The sequence below is a fragment of the Formica exsecta genome, unplaced genomic scaffold (assembly GCF_003651465.1).
Source record: "Formica exsecta isolate Colony F162 unplaced genomic scaffold, ASM365146v1 scaffold140, whole genome shotgun sequence".
NCBI lineage: Eukaryota > Metazoa > Arthropoda > Insecta > Hymenoptera > Formicidae > Formica > Formica exsecta.
Window position 1 is genome coordinate 697586 of NW_021848730.1, and position 14959 is coordinate 712544.

A 14959-nucleotide genomic window follows, 5' to 3' on the forward strand; every position below is an offset into this window, starting at 1 on the left:
TTCACTTTTGCTTATTTAAAATTTGCAACAGAATCCGGAACACACAGAATTCTACTTACAATGTATTTCCTTACATAGCACATGGAATTATATTTAAATAGAATAGAAATCTGTCTTGGTTTTTTTTTTTTGTCGCAACTTATAGATCGTTCACGTTAGCATTCTCGAGAGAGATTACCACGTGCATGCAACTTTCGTAACGGTGAACGAATGCGGCACAACTGTGCGAAATTCTGATTCGTCAAACCTTTTATCTCGCAGCGAATCGTCCGAACGATGAGCGAGGAATTTCAAAAGTGCGAAAACGCGGACAAAACGTCATTATTCCACCATCATCTACCCCGCGAGCGCAATTAGGCTCAAGCAACGGTGCACAGGCGCGCGTTTCTTTCGTACCTCGACATACAATGGAGCGAAACCAACTCTCGAATGTTCCAACCGCGGAGAGCGGTCGAATTAATTGCGATCTCGTAATTACTGCGCATCGAAAACACCGCCACCGTCATTGGAGTCCGGAACGGAGGGCTAGGGTTTACCAGCCTTCAGGATGAAAATCATTAATATCCTCCCATGAACGCTCGGGCATCTCTTACCGTTCGTTTCTCACCATCGCGCGTTTTCCGAAGCGAAATACAAAGGACGAAATCGCGTGAACGCGCGTAACTCATTATTTCCGCAATCATTTGCTCGATAAAATACAATTGCGGGGATCGCGTGTAACTCGATGCATTTCGAACGCGTTAGCGAGGAGCATTATTGTTATCGTCGTTGCCGAGAGCCGAGATAAAAATGTTCACCGCTCAAAGCGACCCGCGCACAAAAATAGGACGAATTATTCGTCGCAATTAATCCCGCTACACGCGCGGCACATTCGTTACGGCAAAATGACGGATGTGCGCACGAGCGGCAATCTTCGGCCGCGAGAGTCTCGGCTCGTGCGCTTCTGCTCGCATCCCGTTGCCTCAATTATTCATCGGCTCGCGCGCGCGCATTACACTCGCCGAGGACTTTACCGGATGCATTCGTTCATTCCGTCTGCGGAAAACTTTTTTTTTTTTTTTTTTTTTTTTTTCTCTCCCTGCGAATGACTTTTTTTTTTTTTTTTTTTTTTTTTGTTATCCTCTCCCTGCGAATGACGTTCAAGAAAGGTAATCGAGCGATGCTTGTCAATATTTTCTGTTGCAACACAGCAATGTACGTATATCACGCGATTTATCGCGACGTTTCCGTTTTCCATTTTCCTGTAACAAAATGCCTCGAACGAATCGAGACATGTTTTTCTTCCAATTTCGCGAAACATTTGTGATATCTTCATTTGCATTGCGTCTCATATAAGAGCCGTTAAAATTAAGAATCACATTGAATAAAGAATTGCTTACATAGCACAATCATATTTTTTATTTCAATAAAAAATCAGAAAAAAGTTGAATATATTAAATGACGCATAGATTGATTTCAAACGCGATAAGTTATTAAAATATTAATAAAATGATGTTTTTAACCACGAATTTAATAAAGATTTAACAAGGATTAAATATATCAAATAAGACACAGATTAAACGAGAAACTAGACACAGTATTACAAATAGTAAGGGCAATTTTTTCTCTTTTAAGCGGCTCTTTCTCCATTGGACAAAACTTTACGCGGATTTCAAGCGGAGGTGCTCATATATAACAGCTAATCCTAAACTCGATTTGTGTTCATTTCACAAATATATCCGTAAAACTCCTACGTGTTGCCTCGACACATAATGAGACAGATTAATAGTAAGAATTCTCGGCGACATTCGAGCGAATTCATAAACCATGCGACGCAAGTGCAATTATACTTTTCATTGAACGCGTTAACCCATTAGCTTATCATTCTCGACGTCATAAACTAAGATTGTCAAAGATGATATGTAAGGAATTTTGATTTTGCACCGTACATTTTCTCTCTAATATAAAATAATAATTATAAACTAAAGATTAAAATATTAATTATGAATTAATAAATATATCAATGCAATAGAAATTACTGTAATTTAAAAATTGTTGATGTTTTAACATTTTGGTGAAAAAAGGAATAGAAAAAACATATTTCGAATTAATCCGTAAATTTTAGAGATCTTCGAAAGGTGATATAAATTTATAAATTGTTTCGCATGTTTCTCTTTATTATTTCACGAAGAGTTACACACGCCGTCCTGGATTTCATTGTTTCTTAGATATTCTGATTGCAAAATGCATACTAAAACTTTGCGTATTACAAATTCCGTGAGAGATGGAGTGCCGAAACATTCCGATGATTGTCACGCGCGAATTTATCTTTACAGTTCGGAAAATTCTTGCGTTATGTCATGCTGGCTGCTGAATATGTTATCAGAATTAAAGCGATGAGGGCGACGCCTCGCGTGGATTATGCATCGGCCGAAAGTTTGTGTATTCGTGTAGATGTGCGATGAATTCCGCAGTGCTCATCAATTAGTTGAGGCTACTACTCGTCCCCGGTGTTTCGCCCAGTCCAATACACGATCGAACCGAATCGAAAGGGGTGAAGCGCTTTCCACCCCCTCGTACACTCCCACGTTCTCTCTTATTCGAATTCCCTGAATCGTTAAACACGGCCAGATCGGACGTTTAGCACGTCGTTCTACAAGTCACGCCTTCTGTTTAACGAGGATAAACGACAGAGACAAATAATCGTAGGACTCCGTACGTAACATGGTGAGTGAATGAGATCGCGCAGTGTAATCGCGTTTTAAAAGCTCGTTCATTAACATACTTCCGCTTGTTTCAACTTACTTTGCTAATCGTGCCGGTCACAGCATGCGCTGTTACTCTTATATTAAATTGTTATACTTTCCCCGAGAGACGAGTGTATAAGGGAGTATAAAATCGCTCGATAAGAGGATCTTTAATCCTATTCGCTCGCCTTTACTATATATGCTTAGGTTTTTGTACGAGCAATCGCGTGAATTATTTTCAGACTACGAAACATACAGAGTAAATACGCGTAAAACGATTCCTTCACAAGATGCAAATTGAAATGTAGGAGAGGGAGCTCTTCTGGATTTATCTTAAATCCATATTCGCTTGAAACGTTCTCTTTTCTCGTAGCTTTTGAAGGATCAATTTTGTACGATGTAACTTTGGTGAAACGAAACAGATTCCTTTCCCGGAGAGTCAACGAGAGGAAGCTTCTTCGAACATTGAATCCACACGTGAGAGAAACAGAAATGGTTTTACGGAGCTATTCGACAGGATCATCGAGCACAAAAGGGTCTGAAAATGCGATTTGACGAATTCGCCGATTCGCTCAAGCGCCCGATAAATTTGACGGGAGATAATCTCTTTGGAAAGCAATCGCGAGAAAATATCCGTCAGCTCGGACAAAAAGATTCTTTCTGTTATACAATCTCGATAATCGTATGTGCCTTCGAGCGCCTTCGCGGAAAATGCAATTAAACCGCAGTGGAGTAACGGAGTAAGAACTTTACACCATCATCAATATTAAACGAGAAAGTTATCGTATCAAACGCTCCATCGCCGTCAAACTATAATGCAATAACGGAAAAGAGGAAAATTCTTATCGAAAATTCGCTACCGCCGGAAGTGAATAGACTTATCGCTCGTTTCACAATTTTTTATTTTTTATTTGTTTCGAACTTTTAATATGAAAATTCTTATAGTAAACATATTATCATTTTGGGTCTTTAAATCCGCGAATATTTTAATAAACAAAATATTATATTTATACATATATCGCATGCTAGAAGAGTTTGAGTTTCAACGATTCCTCAATTAACTCTAATGTTTAATTTTGTATTAAGCTTAATTTCTAAAATTAGTTGATACCTCCAAATTACACTTTATTAGGTTTGAATTAGACAGATTCGTACTACTTACCGGGTAACTGGAAAGAAAAATGCTATTAAGGGGGCATACCTGTTTAAAACCTCGAAAAATGAGTACATTTTCGAGATTTTTTTGCAGCGCAACGAATTGATAAAAATTTTTAATATTTTTATAATATTAATACAATATTATTAACTGCGTAAAATAAAATTTTTTTTTGAAGTTATGGGAATATTTGCAGAGCTCTTCTAAATTTTAGGTGGCTGCACGGTGTGCATGAAAACGTTCGTAGATCATATCTGAAATCAAAAATACAAGCTTTTTTATTAAACATATTAATAGCTATCTGCTATCCAACCGCTTTTTCAAAATTAAAAAAAATAAAAAATGGCAGCGTGTTGAAAAAAAGTTTCATTTGTTTTGAAAACAAGTGCATCTTTTTTTATTTATAACAAAAAAATGGGAAATCGGATTTAAAAAGGCTTCGTTGGCAGATACGGAATCTTATTAGGCACTCGCATGCAAAATTTGAAGTCAATCCGTCGAACGTAGCCCGAGTTTTCATACACACCATGCATGAAAATATAAATCTGCAAATATTCGCATAACATAAAAAAAAAAAAAAAAATTTTTAAGCTGAAAATTTTTATTTGATTACTTAATAATATTGTATCAATATTGTAAAAAAATTCAATATTGTATGCCCCCTTAACAAAATATAATTTTTTCGTTAGAAATTAAAAGTTCTACAATTAATATAGCATCGAGTATCAAATTGAGAAACACTGGCAGCGCGTGAAATGCATTTGGCAGCGCCCACGCATGCATACCTGGAGCAGCCAACCAATATTAGCGATAAAGCGATCATTGTGCGGCTTTGTCCATTGGACACGGACATTAAAATCTGCACTCGTTGCGTTGCAATATGCAATTAATATAAATATATACTTATGAAACGGTATCTTTCCACAAAGTTAAATCACGTGATTTACTTTTTCTATTCTCATTTATATTTGTTATTTTTAATATTGCTCTCGCCCGCTCACTTGAGAGAGTGATATGATCGTTTTATATTTATAATTTGCATTTACGTCAACTGTATATTTTTTGTTAACTATTTTCTATATAGTTCAATAAGTATCCAAGTATAGGTATTTAGAAATCGGCATATTATTTCACTGACAGATTCTGTTGCGCGTAAAGTTTATAACTAACGCGCACAAACAAAAATTCTATCGCATAAAATTTAACATTTTAAGATTATTCAAAATCCACTTGGCCATGTGTCACTCCAACGATCGATTTCTGTGCTGTGACGCGTTGTGACGACAGCTGAAAGCTGAAACACGTGTGAAACGTAACAAATTGAATTTTCCAGTTTAATCTCATCACGCGTATCGGTCGTCATGAAATTTCCATTCGAAACTCGACTATCAGATTGTTTACACCGCAGACACCGTGATATAAAAAAAGAATAAATATTCTTTTTCACATTTAACCTTTATTATCATTTCGTCTATAATTTTTATAATTATCGAATCTTTTTCCACATTTATACTGATTTTTTTCATTGATACGACACAAGCGATCCGGCAGAAAATATAGTTTCGAGCAGCTCGAGCGTATAATATCGCGCGACAAAGGAATGCGAGCGCAATTCTCTCGTGTCGATCTCGCGCGCCGTGATTCATAAACCTGTCGGTCCATTATCGAGCATCCCACGTGACTAATCGATAGCCATCGCCTCCGTAGAAGAGCCACAATTATACCCGTCTATTCTCTAGCCGCGTCGTCGTTTCATCGCCGTTCGCGTATTAGATTGATTAATTTGTATTGGGCGTGATCCGCTCGGTGCGCTGGAAATAAAGGGCATCGGGTCGGACCCGGCCCGGGCGCCCTTTAAGGGCACGATTCGCGGGCAACGCAAACTCCGCCGTCTCGCGCGGCCAAAAGAGCGGGATATCCGAGAACGTGCTCTTCGCCCGTCTGACCGCTCCTCGGGTACCTTTCTTTTCTCCCTTTTCTCCCCTTCGTCTCGAAGAAGAAGGGAGCAAGCAGCAGCAGCAGCAGCAGCAGCGGGCGGTCGGCGAACCGGCTCGATCATTCCGAAGGTGCAACGCGCGGCGCATCGCGGGACGCGCGGCACGTCACCGGCTTAGCAGAGCGCTGCAATCGACGAAGGCAGTACGCCGCGTGCCGTCGTGCTGATAGCATGCTGTCCTCGTCATCGTCGTTGTGGTCGGTAGATCGTCGTTGTCCGTTGTACATCTTATTGTCGATAGTTTCGACACCATCGTCTGCGCATTTGCGTTCGCGCATTTTGTTTACCGCCCACGTCCGCGCATTTTCGAGCGCCGCGTGTCAGCGCGCAATTCCGGATCCGCGGCCGCAAATCGATTGAGTGTCGATGACAAATTCGGTCCATCGTCTATGAAACCGGATGATGAATTTTCTGGTATACCTTGTTAAAAAATAGCATCCACAACGTCACATCGATCTTTAACGGTGAATGAATCTCCTGCGAAACCGTGTTTGTATCTCGAAAGAGTACTCCTATAATTTCTCGATATTTTTAATGCAAGACGTATTAATTATTTCTTCTCACATTCTCTCTTCTATGTAGCCACGATGTATAAAATAAAATAAAAATATCGCAGAAATTTTTGGCATACAAAGAAAGAGATTCGTCAAATTATTACACAGGCGTTGCGATATATTAAAAACTATCTGGCTACAAATAAAGCATTTTACAAATTATACCGCGCAATGCAAATACAATTTGGAGCGCGATATATGTAAAGGGCGAGAGCGATCCCGGCGTCATTTAGCGCTTGCGCGCGCCAGTTTTTCTCTCGTCCACCGACATTTCCGGCCTCGTTGAGACCCACGCAAAATTATATCGCACCCACCTTCGTTAATTGCAGCAGAGGTCACCGGATTTAAAATAGACATTCTGCGCCCCGTGTAGTTTCGGCATAAAAGAAAAGGGAAAGAAAAAAAAAAAAAAAGAAAAAGCGCGCCGAAACAAATTTTAAATTAATCTCCGAGTGATATCGCGTTCTACTAATGACATTTTTATCAGTGGAAAAATATTTTCAATTCATCTGAGTTTATTGTGAACGATGATCATGGAGAGTTTAAGCAAAGATTCCCCACGGTGTGTGTACGCGCCTGCACACACGTTGACCTTGAACACTCGAAAATACTTCTGCATGATCCATTGAGTGGAGTGGGTCGATCGGTGGCAGGCACCATGCGAGATTCTCGCAGAAGATCCGCTCACCTTCGGTCCAGTCCGATTCGAGAATCCGCCAGGCACACTGCCCAATTCTTCGTTCGCATATACTCGAATATCTTCTTTCTAGAATGAATTTTTGGAGTAGAAATTCGGAGAGAAATTTATATATGAGAATGATATTTTATTAAATTTTTATTTCTCAAGAGAGTACCTTTTGTTTTTAAAATGAATTTCTGGAATAAAAATTTGGAGAGAAATTTATAGATCGATATTTTGTTATATTTTTATTTCTCGAGTATTTTCTTTCTAGAATGAATTTTTGGAGTAGAAATACCGCGAGAAATTTTTATAAGATTGATATTTTATTTTTATTTATTGTTATATAATATAGATCATCTATTTTTTTATTTAATTTATTGTTATATAATATAGATCATCTATATTTTTATCTAATGATAAATTATTTGCATTCTTTGACAAATATTACTCAGATATATAAGTAATTATTATTTTTTAATTATTACAACAAACAATCATGAGGTGTTACTCCAAAACATTCCAGAGAATAAAAAACTCTTGAGTAACACAAAGAGAGAGATGACAATTAAGTTTTTGACATTTCTCGATTATATCGAGAAATAATATTTTATTGAGAAGTAACATCAACGTTTTACTTCGAAATTATTTCTCGATATCGAGAATCGACAAGCAATTTCGGAGCGAACGTTAATAAATCATTCGCAATATAATGAAACGGCATATTAAATGAATACAAAAGCAAGTCCTGCCAGGCCGGAAGTCGCTCTCGTGGAAAACAACGATAACTCGCACGTAACCGAGCCAATAAAATTTCCAAACGACCGCGATTAATCAACCCCCGGGGGAATGCAACGGAGAATTCTCGCAGGAAACCTGCTCACCTTCGTCAATCCGCGGATCTCTCCGCTGGATTCTTCCGCTTACGCGAACTCGGAGATCCTCTTCTTCCTCTCGGGTCGTGCTAGTCAGATCCGGCGCGGGAGGAAACGCGGAGTTACCGTGGATTTTGGATCCTCGCGACACCGCTTGGCGCTTCCCGTTATTTATCGCGCGAGATAAATTATTGGCTTAATTAAGCGAGACATTGCCACAGATTTTTTTCTCGTTGTCTACCTACGAGGTTGCCTCGGCGATTCCTCTGATGGAAGTAATTTAGATACCATGCACTTCTCTCTTATCTCAGCAATTACCTCAACGCTCTTGCGCACTAACATCGAGTGCATAAAATCTTTCGAAAATTCAGAAGAAAATGTCTTTCGGATTTGTAATAACACAGTTTTTTTTTTATTATAAACGATTAATTTCTTCCTTAAAAATATATTCGTATATATGATGATATCTGCAAGATATTCTCAAATTTATCTTCTCTGTTAATAGCCTCGCTTTTTACATATAATCAAACCGCCGAACGAAAATATCAGGAAAATGAAACAAACGTTTAGATAATAGCTTCATTCAGATTCATTTAAGCGAAGTAATATTCGCCATCGGGCGCCGGCTGAGAATTCCACAGATTACTTTGTCGTCGACTCTTCTTCAAATTAAGCAGAAGCTCTCTCAATTTAACTGTCCTCAATTATTATTAGAGTGCCTCCGATCGCGAAATATTTTATCGATTACAAATCGGGAGAATTTTGCCAATCTCCCACACATACAGAATTTTCATCTGTTTCCAAAACTCATTCATTCTATCCACTCGTTATGATTCTATCCAATTATCAAGGATATTATTTTATTTTGCTATCAGCTGACTGTTTGAAATTCAAATTATATACACGAGTGTCACTCGAAATCGCTTATATAATCCGTCCTTTGAATCACGTTATTGAGCTAATTATTTTATTACCAGATAAAACAAAATTCTATCTTCTCGATTGTGTAAAACAAACGGAATCTTGTTAAAGACAAAGTGAAGCAACGGAGGAGGAATATTAGTACTGTGTTATATAAGATACATATACAAGATGTAAAATTTTTGTGTTCTCCACGTGTTCACGAGGCCGATGAGACAAATCAACGTGTAAACACGGTGTATGAAATAGGCCTCGTCGTGGACAGTGAAATGAGTGAGAAAGATATAGTGTCGTTGAAGAATCGAGAAAGGGTGAGCGGAAGTACCTTTTGGAGACACAGCTGGCACTGTTCCGCCTACTTGCCCAGAGAATCCTCTTTCACAAGACTCGCTAACCCAGTTCGCAGTTGGGAAAACATGGCGCGGGCTAAAATCGACAAGTAAGATCATCTATACCACTTATTTTGATTAATAACAGAGAAAATAGTTTTTTTATTTTGTAATTAAGTGCAAGCAAAAATATTTAATTTGATTTAACGAAGTCTTTGATATCCGACGAACTTGTCGGAGACAAAAGATACTTTATGTATTCTTTCTCATAATTATTTTTCATTAAGAGACGGTGGAATTTTTCACACATTGAAGAATTATAAATAACGCTTATAAAATTACAATCTTTTAAATGCCACGTGTGCATTTTTATAAGATTTTTAAAAAAAACTTTATATATAATACGCGTATATAGTTAAAGAGAGAATCTGTATATAGAAAACATTATATATAGTAGCAATATGCATTACACGAATACATCAAAGTATCTTCTACTGGTTTATTTCCTTTCATACCTATTTTATCGAAAATATCTTTATTCGATCGGATGAAAATTTTTAATTTAGTATTTGTCGATAAATATTACGCATCATATTATTATATATTCTGCTATTTTCCTTTTTTCGATGCACAATATATTTCTTTCTTGTTATAAGTAGATATCTTCTGCTTTTTTATTGATGGATAAATTGAGATGGTTGGTGCATTCGTATTTTAATATTTCGAGATATGAAATTGAGAAAATGAATATCTAGGACAATTTTCACAATCTTTACTACGTTAATTTTAACAATAAAACTGTAATTAATTTGAATTCGATTTTCCTTAGACAGATCATTATTTGTTATAGCTATTTCACATTAACTTTAATGATAAATTTTGACTAATCTAAATTCAAATTTTCCCCAGGGAATATTTTGTAAGAGATCATTATTTATTAAGACCATTATTTAATATATACATTAATTATAACATTTACAAGCAAGTTTCTACCAGTTTGCACAAATTACATCGAATTTATGCTTACCAACCAGAGTTCTCGAAACTCACGAGACGTTATATATACATATATATGCTTGTTATATACATATAATAACCTACCACCAAATTCTCGTGCTATATTACGAGTAAATCGAACAAGCAACAAAATACAAATAGAATTTCAATTTTCCCTGCTGGGTGGTTGCCGAACGATTAAACACCTATTAACATACACGCATGCGTTGAAGTTCATCGAGCAGTAAACGTGCAAAAGTTATTGGGCGTTTGATATTAATTCAACAAGATATCCATTAAAAAATTTGGCAACATGCGTAGTAAAAGCTCGATTGCGAATTAATAAATTGATAGCAATTACAGCGCAATTTTGCAATAAACTGCGGACGTGTTGTTTTTGCAAATACCCATCCACTCCGAGTCACGTAAGCTCGGCGTCATAAATGTTATCGTTGTGTTACGCTTTTTTTCTAGATAACTGTTTTAAAAACGAACACATTGTGTTATATAATCGTGCGCGCGCGTGGTTTACATACTTACTTCTCGTAGAGAACGAAAAAAATCGGTGCGTCGTGTGTCATGAGATATCTTTGTAAATGGAAACGCATACGGGACATCGCAATGCACGAGCAAGCCTCAGCTACCTTTATCAATTGTAATGAAATTTTTCATGACCAGAGCGAGGTAAAAGGCGGCGATTTAATATCGCACCGGACGAGTATTTCGTGTTTCTAACGTCGAACGAAGTGGTATCGATCGAGACAAAAATACACGCGAATTGCGCAGCGATCGCAAGCACTCGACTTGTGCACCCACATATGCTTTAAACAATTTCAAGTAGCTTTGTTATTAAAATACACGTCTAAAGAGATATTCGAAACTAATTTTACATATTTATATATACAACATATTTCACACATATCCGAGCCAGGAAAAAATTTTAGAAACAATTTAATATAAGAGGTAATCTAGGTATAATATATAATATATGCATGTTTTAAAATTATAATAGTTATTGTTATTTTATGACAAATATGACAAAAGAGCAATCCTTATAAAAAAAAAATAATGATTTTAAATGAATGAAAAACAATTTACTTATTCGAACAGCTGATCTTCAAAATCAAGGGAGATTATTCAATCTTGTTTAATGGAATAGCGATTACAGCGAATAATCAAAATCGATCTCATCGTCGTCTTTTCCGCGTGTCTGAGACGCCTTGATCTCCTCTCGAATACACGGGTTCTCATGTGTCTGAGGCAGGTTCTTCCAGGACCAGTTTTTCTCGGCGCTGATGGTCGTTTCTTCTTCCTCGCTTACGTTGCGACATGGACAATAGACGACACAAGCCTGCTTTTGGATGCTGCATTTTGTCTATATTGTATCGCGTATTTTCGATCCGAATCAAATATTATATGACAGTTTTTCCCGCCGCATTATTTCCTGATGATATCGAATCCCAAGTATTTACGAGATGGCCAACTCGAAACTTCAACTTATCTTCTGTAGCATTGCCGTGTTCGATAAGCTTCAGAATTTGTCAGACTCTTCATCTCAAGCCTCGATCCACACTTCAAATTGGATTCTTCGCGAGCAAACAAAAAAACGACAGAAGGTCACGTTTTCGTAAAAAATAGTATTTCTAAATTTTCTTTATATATAATTCTCTTATAAGAGGAAAATAAGGATTCTCTCTTACAAGGGATGTAACAAGGATTTAAGGATATAATATTTGGTGGCTCGAAGGATATATTTAACATTTCTCGATTTTAATATAATTCTTTTTCTATAATTCTTTTCATCTTGCTATAAATATGTAGCCAAATATATTTTGTTCTATATGTCGCGAAATTTTCTCTCTGGAAGTTTTCTGCGCGTTCAACGTTACTATTGGAAGTACGTTAATATCGATTCTATAGAATTCGCGGCACGTAATTCGCTCCCACTGCATTCGTTTATCATATTTGAATAATGCATTTGGCGGATTCTTCTTGTTAATAAACGAGAATTGATTTATTGAAAGTTAAATTTTTTGGATCACAATTTTCTGGTGAAGATTTAAAATTCTCATAAACGATTGGCATTCAAATACGTTCTGTGACGCTAGGTATACCTAAAGAAAAGCAACGGAAGAAGCGCACGTCTTGTTGTTCCGCACGTTAATTTTATGCACGTGTATATATGCGTATGTGTGTGCGGGTGTGCGTATGCGACCCGAAGTTTCACCTTCGCACGAAACACGAAACTGGCGGGGCTCACCACATCCTTCCCATGGTGGTTGGCAACCATTCACTGTCGCTTGCCGTCGTCACGCACGACATACGCACACCACTGATTACTAGACATGTATATCCGGCCGTCCTGATGTAACGCGGGCATGCCGATAACACACAAGACAACTCGTGATTTTATAAAATGTCGTGAGATCATAATAAAGATACAAAATAAATCTCTGGAAAATTTTTATATATAAGATCGAAATATTAGGACCTGGGATTTTATGAATAAAATTCAATTCATTCAATTTCCGATTTGTATTGCAAGTATCAAAATCTTACGTATATATTATTATATATTTAAGTACAAAAATATAAGATTGTAAATTATAAAAAATCTCAATCCAAGATGTCGAAACATTGAACTGAATGTCAGATCAGAACATGTTAAAATTAATCGTACAAAAATAATTGTATAATTTTTAATTTGTATAATTTCTTATAAAAAAATTTAATAATTTTCTAGATAAAAATCTAAGATTAAATTGAATTCTATATAATCGCATATCTTCTCACTATACGCGTTTTCGTATTTTCGTATAAGTCGAAGCTTTTGAATTTTCAATGGTGGAAAATGAAGAAAAGCAAAAGAAGATCCACCGGACGGCAGTTTCCTTTTACTTCCGGTAATTACTGATAATTGTTATTCGAATGTAATCAAAGGGGTAATTGAGGGGAGACAGTAGAGTTAAATCGGGAGGAATTGTGACTGAGTTGTATGCGCGTCTCGCAGCATAATGGAGTATATCCGTAACAGGAGCTTTGCCAAGATTTCGTGAGAGTCCTCGAAGTCCGGGTGGTCCTTGTTGCCTCTTCTCTCTTTCTACCGGACTCTTCCCTCGATATATCGGGCGATTGTTAAAGGACCTTGTCATCTTCAACTACCTTACTGAAACACGGCTGGCTTTCCAGGCACACTTCCTTTCTCTCTCTCTCTCTTTCTCGAACATTGACAGACAAAAGGAAATTATCGTCGCGCAAGTTTCCGGGAAACTTAATAAAGATTTATGACGGAAATTTAATAAGCACCTCGTTGCGCCAACAACTATGTACACCATGACGATATTTGCGCCAGCAATTTACAAGCAAAGTAGAGAGATGCTCGAAGTGCACCTTGCGCTTATCTGTATTCATAGTCATTGACAAGTACGCAATACGACGAAGAATTGATATTAGTAGCGAAAAACTTATTGCCATGAGACTACTTTTAAATTATTATACGGCGCGAGAAATTTCATATCTTTTAATGAAGTTGTAATTGATATTAGGGACACGTTAATAAAGCAGGTCATATATTAATATTATCATTCATCCTTAGTATTTCGCTTATAAAAACATTTATGCTACCTCAAAAACTGTTAATACAATCTTAATTTTGATTTAGAAGAAACGAATGTTCACAAGACACGAAATGTTCACATTAATCGAAAAATATTTATAAATAACAATTAAGCCCTGCAATGACAAATGAGATGTAAAGGGGGAATGACAAGTTCCCTTTTATTTCACGAAAAAATTTTAATGCGACTCGTCAAAAGCTAAACGAGTTTCTTTCGCAATGTGCGCATGGATTTGTGATTGCTCATCCGCAAAGGCGTATTGTCAAAGCACCCACACATTATCACGCAATCATTGTATTATCTCAAGCTACGGATAATATCATTACTAGAAGCCGCAAAAATAACATGAGATTTCTTATTTTCGACACATTGCGTGCGTCTCTCGGTGCGCCTCTCTTTTTCTCTATTTTTTTACTTTCTTTTTTACCACGAAAAGAATCCCGACGCGACTGGATAATATCATTACTAGAAGCCGCAAAAATGACATGAGATTTCTTATTTTCGGCACATTGCGTGCGTCTCTCGGTGCGCCTTTTTCTCTATTTTTTTACTTTCTTTTTTACCACGAAAAGAATCCCGACGCGACCATTGCGTGGATCCAATTTTCGATAAAGTTCCCGCCGGAATTCTCAACAATCCAATTCTTCTTTCTCAAGATTATAACATCAAATTTTCTGAAATTCCCGCCAAAAAGTTAATATTTAGTTTAATCGTTAGTATTTATTGTACGCATTAATTTCCAAAAATGCAGGATAAAAAGAGCTAATGATCAGTCTCTTAAACCCGACTTTGCGAGAACGAATTTGTTCGCGGAATAAGCATAAAAATCATGTTGATTGCTTCACTAACGAAGCACAATGACGAGAATTCGGTCGAGTTTACTGTACCGTACGGAAATTTACGTCCGCGTAGATTGCAAGCTCGTGAATTCGACCGTTTGCAATCGGCATCAGTTACAGCGGTCTTCCCTCTTTCTCTATATTGTCCCTCGTTTGGCAATTAACGCCATGCTAACAAATCCAATATTACGTGTTCGTCCCTTTCAGAGGGATCCAGAATGTTCCTGAGGGAGAACGAAATATTCCTCGAATAAAGCGTGATCAAAAAAAT

The 14959-nt window shown here is 37.1% G+C and overlaps 2 protein-coding genes across 4 annotated transcripts in view; one reads left to right on the forward strand and one right to left on the reverse strand.

Annotated features, from left to right (window-relative positions):
- Positions 1–14959, forward strand: part of LOC115246199 — a 128659-nt gene that overhangs the window by 68626 nt on the left and 45074 nt on the right. The window lies entirely within an intron of this gene.
- LOC115246195 (upstream stimulatory factor 1-like) overlaps positions 5087–14959 on the reverse strand; it is a 56848-nt gene continuing 46975 nt past the window's right edge. The window contains exon 5 of one of the 3 annotated variants that reach the window (XM_029824859.1): positions 5087–5176. In XM_029824859.1, coding sequence (XP_029680719.1) covers positions 5102–5176 — 75 coding nt within the window. In that variant the 3' untranslated portion in view covers positions 5087–5101. Of the gene's footprint in view, positions 5177–6852; positions 7199–10160; positions 11819–14959 lie in introns of those variants that run through there. The other 2 variants (XM_029824856.1, XM_029824861.1) reach the window with 2 other exon arrangements.